Below are 10,663 nucleotides of genomic sequence, written 5' to 3' on the forward strand. Positions count from 1 at the left end.
TGCAATGGTGTAGCTTGGACCAATCTCTATAACAGATGAGTCAAAAATGGGCACGATTGTGAGTTCTCTAAGTCACATCAGTCCAGCTCTATTTTTTCAATATCAAAGCCAGGGGTATTTGGGACCAGGGGCCCATTTCATCCAAATCTCAAACTCCGGAGGGGTGGCGGGGATATGCGTGTTTATGTGTACAGGGAGAGAAAGGCGGGTAAATAGTTCCAGGTTCAGCCCTGCTAATCCATGTGGAAAAAATTCTCATTTGAAAAGTATACTTTATGGTCAGGTCACTGCACTCTCACACCTCCTCCTTCACACCCCCGAGATACTTTTGAGAGAGTAAAGTTGTCTGGTCAAATGCAAGGTCATGGCAGCTTGTTATAGGTCACAGGGTGCCAAGGGAGCAGTTCCCTGCTCAGTTATCTCAAAGCACGTGGAGTTCAGTATCTGGACATCACTGAGCCCGCAGTAATCCATGGAAAGTTGCTTGGTAGGAACCACTCCCCTGCCTAAAGCCCAGACTTTTAAAAGGTATTTAGACAACTGATTCCCATTGATATTTCAATACCTTTGAGGCTCTGGGTCTAAGTCCCTTTTGAAAATGGGAGTTAGGGCCTTAAGTCATTTAGGCACTTTTGAAAAATGTACCCCGGTCTTATATTTGTGTAAAGTTATTTGCGACTCAGACCTTTGGAAAGTTTAAGCCATTTGGTTGTGAGATCTGGCACTTGCAAAGACTTTACAGTAATAAGGGCCATATGGATGCCTAGCTAGATAAACAGAAGTAGATATTTTTCCATTATTTAGAATAAGGATCAGACCATCTGTGGCATCTTTGCCACATCCCCAACTCTTATCCAGAAGTTCAACATAATTCACCACATATTTTTCTCAATTTCTTGGCATTAAAAAAAATTGGGCTCACCTTTTAAGTCCTCATCAATTTGCAGTTAAGACAGGGCTGCAGGAAGGGAGGCCCCGTTTATGTGTTGAATTGTTCAGGTGAAGGGCATCAAAAAGCCACAGCACAATGATCGCATTAAGCTCAGAAGGTTCACAGGATTTTTCAGGATTCAGAGGGTAGTTAAATGATGTACAGCCTGCTTCACTGATACCAGTGTACTATAAACAGGCAAAAGACAAACGAAAAGGTTTCACATTGTTAGAAGTATGGGACATTAATCCAAAGCCCACTGAAGTCAACAGACTGACTGATTGATTTCTGTGGGCTTTAAATCAGACGTGTGTGTGTGTATTTAAAAACCCATGTACCATCAAGAGATTTATATACACTTCAATTTTCCTATTTACCATTGAGACGTCCCACTAAATAAACAAATGACAGATGCCATCACTGCTCACATGTGCATAGAAGACTTGTACTCAATCTTTTGTGGTAAAAGTAACCCCACTAGGCATAGGTTTTAAAAAAGTTCCTCCACAGGCCTGCACAGAGACTTAAACAACAGACAACTGAACACAGCACAGCATGGTAAGAAGTTGACAGGCATATGATTTCTGGAGCTACCACTAAGGAACAGCTGATTCCATAGAGGACACACCAAACCAATGCAGTTGCATTGGTGTAACTGAAAAGAGAATTTGCCCCAATGTATTTGTAGCACTTTGTCCATGAACTGCATGACAAAGGCCTTGTCTACACTGCCACTTTACAGCGCTCAGGAATGTGAAATAACACTCCCCTGAGCACCGCAAGTTTCAGCGCTGTAAAGTGGCAGGGTAGAGAGTGCACCAATGCTGGAAGCCACGCTCCCAACGCTGGGAGCTATTCCCCCGTGGGGGTGGGTTTTTTTTTTTAGAGTGCTGGAAGAGCTCTGTAATAATAAACTGAATTTATTTTGCGCCTTTGATCTTCACACTTGCACTCCGTCCACTATCTAACTGGTAAGTGTAACTGCTAAGATTAAATCCTGATAAGCAGTTCTCCAATTGACAATACTTTTTTTTTTTTTTAAATAAAAGGAACCCGGCAATAGAAATGTCCTAATTCCTCCAGCCACATGTGGTAGCTAGGATAAGGCAAAAGTAGAGAAAAGAAATTATACTCGTAAGAGATCTGAGATTTGCTACGGTAACCTGGCTTTACAGGTGAAAGGATTTGACAGTACTACCAGTGAAATCAACTGTAACACTTTAAACATTGTCAAAATGAGCTTTTCCTTAAAATATGTGCCATGAACAAAGCATGTATTCACAGAGCAGAGAACAGAGATGTTGTTGGCTCTTGTATGGAATGACCACATCACTCATTCATATGATTTGTGGCATAGGCGCCAACTTCTACTAGCGCCGGTGGGTGCTCGACCCCGCTCTGTCCCTGGCCCTGCCCCGACTCCACCCGTGCCCCGCCCCCTCCCATCCCCATTCCAACCCCTTCCCCAAAGTCCTCGCCCCGACTCCACCCCCTCCCTGCCCCTATTCCGACTCCTTCCCCAAATCCCCGCCCCGGCCCTGCCTCTTCCCCTCAGCGCGCCACGTTCCCACTCCTCCCGGAGCTTGCTACAGCTGTTTGGTGGCGGCAAGTGCTGAGAGGTAGGTGGAGGAGCAGGGACGTGGCATGCGCAGGGGAGGAGGCAGAGGAGGAGGTGAGGTGGGGTGGGACAGGACGGGGAGCTTGGCTGCCGGTGGGTGCAGAGCACCCACTAATTTTTCCCCGTGGGTGCTCCAGCCCCGGAACACCCACAGAGTCGGCGCCTATGATTTGTGGCTCTCCCACTCACAAGTTATCCCAGCCAAACTGTGTTAAGATAATAAAAGTCAAGTAGGTGAAAGAAAAGGGGCATTATTAAAAAAAAAAAAAAGAAGATCCGGGTTCTGCAGGTGTTTGTGGAAATCAAGAAAATATACATCTGAACAGTAAGTTCTATGCAATGTTGCTGTAGCCATGTTGGTCCCAGAATATTAGAGAGATAAGGTGGGTGAGGTAATGTCTTTTATTGGACCAACTTCTGTTGGTGAGAGAGACGAGCTTTCGAGATCACACAGAGCTCTTCTTCAGACTTAACAGAAACACTGGATTTATTACAACAATCTATCACCCACTTAAATCACACACCCCCGCCAGCTTCCCCCCATGACTGGAGAGGTGTTAAGGGGCCACTTTACACTGAATGGACCCTTGAAATATGTGTTAATTAGTTATGCTAAATAATCTGTTCCGTCTTGTATTTAGCTGTGACACTCGGAGTACATTTCCCAGATGGGAAGAAGAGCTCTATGGAGCTCGAAAGCTCGTCTCTCTCACCATCAGAAGCTGGTCCAATAAAAGATATTACCTCACCCACCTTATCTCTCTCATCTCCTGGCACCAACACGGCTACAACACAGCTAAAAATGAGTTAGGCACTCAGCCTGCATAGGTGCCTTTGTAACTTGCAATAGGTGCCTGGCTGCATATTTAGGAGCTTAAATACCTTTGTAAATACGGCCCTTAGACTTTGAACCTGCAAACTGCTTCACAGGTAGACCCCGTCTGCTCAAAGGCCCCGATTCAGCAAGCCATCCCTGTTCCGCACCGCACTTAAGCATAGGCTTAACTCCTATTCCCTTCAGTGAAATGTAAACATTTGCTTAGTTGATGTGTGATGTTGGGGCCCCACTGAGCCCCACTGAATGCAATGGGGCTCTGCATTGGCACAGAGCAGCTTGCAGGATTGGGGCCCGTGGGTAACTGTGCATGAATTTCTGCAATGCATGCCCATAGCAGTCGGGAATTGCCTATGCAGCCAGGGATGCGCTGTTGCACCGTGGTCTGCAGCTTCCATTTTTGAAAAATGTAACCCACACTGTTCACGTAGCTACGCCCTTCCAGGGGAAAGTAAAAGCCAGAATAGAAAGGTAGACCTTTCTGAGCCCTGTGTCAAGAAGTGTGGAACTGTGCTGCAGTTTCTTTACCATCGGAGGTGTCATAAGGGATAGTTGCGCAGAAAATTCTATGCAAAGAGACAGGACAGTAAAGAAGAAAAAAACAGAGGAGAAAGCAAAAACTGGATTCCCTTAATATTTTTTGATGTGTTGTCATTTTATTACCAGTATGGGGAGACATATGTAAACTCTGCACAGTACACATGAGCTGCTTTTAAACTTCAGGACCAAAAATACATGTTGTAGAAGGAAAACTCTGTACTATTGTGTGGGAAGAAAATGCCATGTTTTGACTCTTTGTGTGTTAATTAACTAATAAAGAAAATATCATCCGGGGTGCTAATTATTAGGAGTAGAACAGCCCACGCTGTGAATTTGGCTTCTGTAGCAAGTATTCTCTAGTAATAGAGCAACATTTTAAGGAAGTCATTTTAGTTTAAGTGAAATCATAATGAACAGCATGAATTGGGGAGGGGAATGAGTGTGACTCTATTACTATGAATTTTCTGCCTTTGACAAAGATATTCATGAATGACTAAGTGTTTGGGTGCCCAGCTCCAAGCACCTTAAAGGATGCTGATATTCCGAGGGTGGGTGCTCAGCACTTTCTGAAAAATTAGCCCTCTTTAAGGCACCCCAGGATGGGCACCCAAAAAAATCACTATTTGCTTTTGAAAATCTTGGCAATTGGTCCTTATGTTGTATGTTACGTTATACACCACAGATAAATGGGGACAATAGAGTGGAATCCCAACCTTCAGGATGCCCTGGGGAATGGCCCCATTAACAGGACATGAAGATTGACAGAAGGCACTATCTACACTGCACATCCTATGCTGGCCTAGCCCCCAGTGTAGACACAGTGTGCGCCGACAAAAAGAGGAGTCCTGCCAATGTCGGACCACCACCTATGACATTGGCTTGGAACAGCATAGCACTCTTGTCATGTTACAGCTGCATTAGGGTTACCATATTTGAACATTCAAAAAAGAGGCACCCTGGCCCTGGCCCCGCCCCAACTCCAACCCCTTCCCCACCCCCATTCCAACCTCTTCCCCAAATCCCCGCCCCGGCCCCGCCTCCTCCCCTGAGTGCGCTGCGTTCCCGCTCCTCCCCCTCCTTCCCAGTCGTGCGAAACAGCTGGTTTGCAGTGGAAGCACTGGGAGCTAGGTGGGAAAAGCGGGCACTCTCTTGAGTGATCAACATTCACTTTCTTTCTCGAATGATCAACATTCATTCTCTTTCTTGAATGATCAACTCTTCTTTGGGGAAAAATAATAATGGCAAAATCCCAGACATTTTTTGATATTTAAAAATTCCTCCCAGAGGGCGATTTAAGAACCAAAAAGCCAGACATGTCTGGGAAAATACGGACGTATGGTAACCCTAAGCTACATCTACAGTGGAGGGATTGTTAGCACACTTATTACCAGGGTGTGAGGCTTTCTTCACATCCCTGACCAATATAGCTATGTCAGTACAAACTTTATGTTTAGACAAGGTCTAAATAGCACTGCCTCTCTCAGGGAAGCTTCAGAGTCCACTGTGACATGTTTCAGAGGTGTTATTTGAGAGAAACCAAGAGACAGGAGGAGACGCTATCTATGATAGCAACAGGAGAGGTGGGTGAAATTTTTCAGGTGAAACTTTTGGTGAAAAATGCAGATTCAGGTCAAGTGAAACATTTTGCAAATTCACCAAATTGTTTTTATTTGAAACAACTTTTCATTTCAAAATTTGCTTTAAATTTTATTTTATTTTTAATTAATTAAAAACCCTTCTTAAAAAGCTCTAAATCAAAACAAATACCTTCCATTTTTTTGGAATTGCTGGCAAATAAAAAAAATCAGTTATTCACACAGTTTCTAGCACCAGAGCTTGTGTGAGCTGCATGTGCTGCTTTGAGACTCATAAGATGACAGTAAAATGAGTGAAGTGATTGTGTGAGAAGCAAAATAGAAGGCAGCAGCAGGAACAGGTGTAGCAGACCATGTGTGCCAGCAAGAAATCAACCAATAATGGAAATATATTGTCTTTGCATATTCATCCTAAAACCAGTTCAGGCTGCCTAAAACTGGATCCACGCAACAGCTCTAGATAGGTTTACATTATTTTATCTGAACCTGTTTTATAACTGCTTAGAAAATATCTCCAGCATAAACAGGCCTTATGGAGCCAAGGTGCCAAGTATGGCAGGACGCAAACTTTTCTCACAACTACAGTTCAAAACAGTTGTAAGTTCTTTAGGGAAGGAGGGTCTTTTTGTTCCGTGTTTGTACAGAACCTAGCACAGTAGGGTCCTGGTTCACGACTAGGGCTCGTAGGTGCTACTGCAGTACAAATAATATATCATGATGGTGGTGCCCAGGCCTGCTCCTGTTGCGGTGCATGAGAGTTTTTGTCATTCATTACCATGGGAGCAGGATTGAAGCCACAGAGAGCTCTGGCAAACCGCCAGGTTAGAAGGTACTTGGCTAATGTGGGCAAATCACTGCCACTGAAACTAAAATGAGAAACCTCAGCTACTACATCTGGCCATTTCTCCTCGGGAAACGGGTCTGGCTCACCAAACCTGCCAAACAAGGAGATGGGCCTCGAAATTTCACCCAAGAGAGAACACGTCATTCGTGCGACACATTGCAGTTAGCGTACTAGATTCCCATTACTCACCGCTAACCAGATCCTTTAGCGTCATCTGGGTTCCCACTCTGTACTAGCCACCACCAACCCCACCCCTTCATGTCCTTATGCCTTTGTGCCCCCCGTGATGATTTCTCCTTCTCTGTTTTGCACATTGACCTCTCTGTGGCCCTTGTTACAAAATCTCGCCCTCCCCCCCCCCCACACACACACACCAACCTTTATCCCTTTATGTTTTTGTTACAATTCTTGGTTTCCAGAACAGTTTAGTCAGTGTATTCCCACTCCCCACCCCCCAACCCCATAGGCCCCTCTTTTCTTTTTTGTTCTGTATCACTATTTCTGGTGCATTCTACCATATTTCTTCCTCCTCCTCCTTTTCTTTGTGCATCCAGCCCTCTTCTTCCTCCTGTTTGTTTGTTTAAGCTCATTTCATTTACTCCATTTGTTTTCCCCTCCTCATTCCTTTCTGTTGTTCTCCAACCTAGGGGTGCCCTGGTTTTGATGCCTGGCCTGCCCTGGCAGTGTTTAAATTCTCCCATGGTGGCTTAGATACCATGTTGGTGGATGGCCTGAAAGTGCCTAACATATAAATAAATAAAAAGAGACTGACAAATGATCCCAATTAAATGTCAATACTCACGATACACTATTCTCAATATCCGACAGCTGACAGAGAGAGATGCTAGCAAGACTTTGTCATGAAGACAAAGGGCTTAATTACCTGAATTTGCAGATGTCACACATGTACCAAACCACATCTACATCTCATAAAGCTGCCCACATGGCATTACATAGTTAATAGTCAGCTCATGTATTTTTCAGGGCTTTTGCCTGCAAGATGATGTGGGTTAGTCATTGGCTGGTACATTTTCAAAAGTGTTCTGCATGCAGCAGCATCAAAAGACAGATTAGGGTAATAGCTCCAAACTTGCCAGCAGAAATCTCAAAACGTTTAGGAGCAGCAAATGAAAAGCACTGCTTCTGCAGTCACAATCACTTTGTCTCCATCACATCAGCCATCGGCTCATGACCTTGGGTCTAAAAACCTGCCTCCACATGCAAACGCCGTGATGGTGCCAGGCCAGCAGAGGCTGAGGGTCACCCTGAGGAAATGTGCCTTGTGATCTCTATGCTAGCACCTGAAAAGGGATCTGGGCTAATTACTGTCTGTCATGTTTTCCCTCTTATATATCCCTCAGGTATTGTCCGCGCCTCCAGCGTATTCCCCATCCTCAGCACAATATTGCTATTACTGGGAGGACTCTGTGTCGGAGCAGGAAGGATTTACAACAGCAAAAACAACATTATCCTCAGTGCTGGGATTCTGTTTGTTGCAGCAGGTACATTCTTGCCTGAAATGTATTTATTTAGTAGCGTCTCCTTTCTAAATTGGAAATGCAAACGCATAGACAAGGCTCAGCAGATAAACAACTCCCGCTGTATGGCTGCCTGCAGTAGGAGCTGTGATGTGCTGAGAAGCAAAGGCTGGGATTTCTAAAAGAATGGCACCAAGTGCCCAAAACCCATTGAATTGGAAAGTGGAGGAAAGATGGTCCAGTGTTCATGATACTAGCCTGGGACTTCGGAGACTTGAAGTTCAAATACTTGCTTTATGCAGGCTTCCAGTGTGACTAGTTCAACAATTTACCAAGGATTGTGGTGGATTCTCCCATCACTGACAATTTTTAAACCTAGACTGGATCTTTTTCTTAAAAGATCTGTTCTAGACATTATTTTGGGGAAATTCTCTGGCCTGGGTTATATAGAAGGTCAAACTAGACAACCATAATAGAATATCAGGGTTGGAAGGGACCTCAGGAGGTCATCTAGTCCAACCCCCTGCTCAAAGCAGGACCAAATCCCCAATTTTTGCCCCAGATCCCTAAATGGCCCCCTCAAGGGTTGAACTCACAACCCTGGATTTAGCAAGCCAATGCTCAAACCACTGAGCTATCCCTCCCCCCATAACCACAATGGTCCCTTCTGGCCTTGGAATCTATGAAAACCTTGGGAACGTCACTTTGGCCCAGACCCACAAAGGTATTTAGGCTCCTAACTTCCATGGATTCCAGTGAAAATTAGGACCCTAAATACCAGAGTTTTGACTCAGTTTCCTATTTGTAAAATTGAGATAATATTTCCCTATCTCACTGGGGTGTTGTGAGGCTAAATAAAATTAAAGGTGCTCAGATACTGCACTAATTGGGACCACGTAAGTACCTTAACTAGACAGCATCTAATTCCCTTGGGCTCTTTTGAAGTCTCAGCCAGATGTGTAACCCTCCACATAGCTTATTTTAAGGACATTTGTCCAAATGGCCCTACAGTGTTTAGGATACATAAATGTGGTTTGCTGCAGAGGGAGATGGTCACAGCAGGACAGGAGGAGGTCAAATACTGTTTAAAACCCCTTCAAACTGCACCAAGCCTATAATCGGAGACTGGAACTGGCTTCTCAAAGCTCATTGCCTTTCACACATAAGGATTCTGGATCACAAGTCAGAATTAAAAGACAGCTAGTAGTATTTATAATTTGTTGTGTTTAGAGATTGAGGCCAAGCAGGGAAGGCGGCGAGGGAGACTTGGTCAACCAAGGGACAGAGATATCTCCCATAAGAGCTTCAATGGTTTGTGGCTTGATGAGGATTTTTCCACAGATTTTAATTAAGCTTCTCTTTGGCTCTTGAGTGTGCAATGGTTTTTAAAATGAGAGTTTCCACTCAGCAGATGGGCTTTCCACATTCTATCCTGCTACCAAATAACATGTCCTCTTCCAACATCTGTGCACAGCAGCAAAAAGAAGAGCATAGCAGCTTACTCTAGTAATGGGCCCTTTAAAATACATGTATCAATGATAAAACACATATCCACTCTCAGCAGGAAGCTGGCTAATGCATCTTTTTGCATGGGATGCCATATCAAATGACAGCAGAATGTTAGTATCATACCATGCAACAGATCCACAAACAGCACAAATGGGGCTGCTGTCCATGGAAGTATGGGAGAAATCAGAGTTAAATCCAAATGACCACAGAAGGTTCAAATGAAACCATCCCCTGCTAGCCATGTTTGAAATCCAAAATCACATTTTGCAAATGGTCCCTATGTTAGAGGCCAAACTTTGGCTACACTAATATGTTGGAGGGGCTAAACTCAAGGCTTGGAAAATGAGCCTGTCAAGGCCACTCTGAACTCTAGGGTACAGATGTGGGGACCTGCATGAAAACCTCCTAAGCTTACTTTTACCAGCTTAGGTTAAAACTTCCCCAAGGTACAAACTATTTTACCCTTTGCCCTTGGACTTCCACTGCCACCACCAAACATTTATCTGGGTTTATTTTTATTAGGAAAGCACTGTTTGGAAACGTCTTTCCCCCCAAAATCCTCCCAACCCTTGCACCCCACTTCCTGGGGAAGGTTTGGTAAAAATCCTCACCAATTTGCATAGATGACCACAGACCCAAACCCTTGGATCTTAAGAACAATGAAAAAACATTCAGTTTCTGAAAAGAAGGATTTTAATAGAAGTAAAAAGAATCACCTCTGTAAAATCAGGATGGTAAATACCTTACAGGGTAATTAGATTCAAAACATAAAGAATCCCTCTAGGCAGAACCTTAAGTTACAAAAAGGCACACAGACAGGAATATCCATTCTATTCAGCACAACTTAATTTCTCAGCCATTTAAAGAAATCATAATCTAACACATATCTAGCTAGATTACTTACTAAGTTCTAAGACTCCATTCCTGTTCTGTCCCCAGCAAAAGCATCACACAGACCGACCCTTTGTTTTTCCCTCCCCCCAGCTTTTGAAAGTATCTTGTCTCCTCATTGGTCATTTTGGTCAGGTGCCAGCAAGGTTATCCTAGCTTCTTAACCCTTTACAGGTGAGAGGATTTTTCCTCTGGCCAGGAGGGATTTTAAAGGGGTTTACCCTTCCCTTTATATTTATGACAGAGCCAAACTTAAATTGCATTGGATGCTTACACCCATCAACTTCAGGCTGCCTGAAATCTGCAGCTGGACCCAAATGATGGAATCTCAGCCCTTCTCAACAAATGACAGTGAGAGAGATTTGAGAAGTGAAACATACCTTGCAGCACACAAGTTGCAGAAATAACATGCGGGAATAAAT

The 10,663-nt window shown here is 44.1% G+C and overlaps 1 protein-coding gene across 1 annotated transcript in view; it reads left to right on the forward strand.

The window, feature by feature from the left end:
• Nucleotides 1–10,663, forward strand: part of CACNG4 (calcium voltage-gated channel auxiliary subunit gamma 4) — a 62,763-nt gene that overhangs the window by 44,838 nt on the left and 7,262 nt on the right. The window contains exon 3 of the mRNA XM_073310738.1: nucleotides 7,725–7,865. Coding sequence (XP_073166839.1) covers nucleotides 7,725–7,865 — 141 coding nt within the window. The remainder of the gene's footprint in view (nucleotides 1–7,724; nucleotides 7,866–10,663) is intronic.

The sequence above is a fragment of the Lepidochelys kempii genome, chromosome 14 (genome assembly GCF_965140265.1).
Source record: "Lepidochelys kempii isolate rLepKem1 chromosome 14, rLepKem1.hap2, whole genome shotgun sequence".
Taxonomy (NCBI): domain Eukaryota; kingdom Metazoa; phylum Chordata; order Testudines; family Cheloniidae; genus Lepidochelys; species Lepidochelys kempii.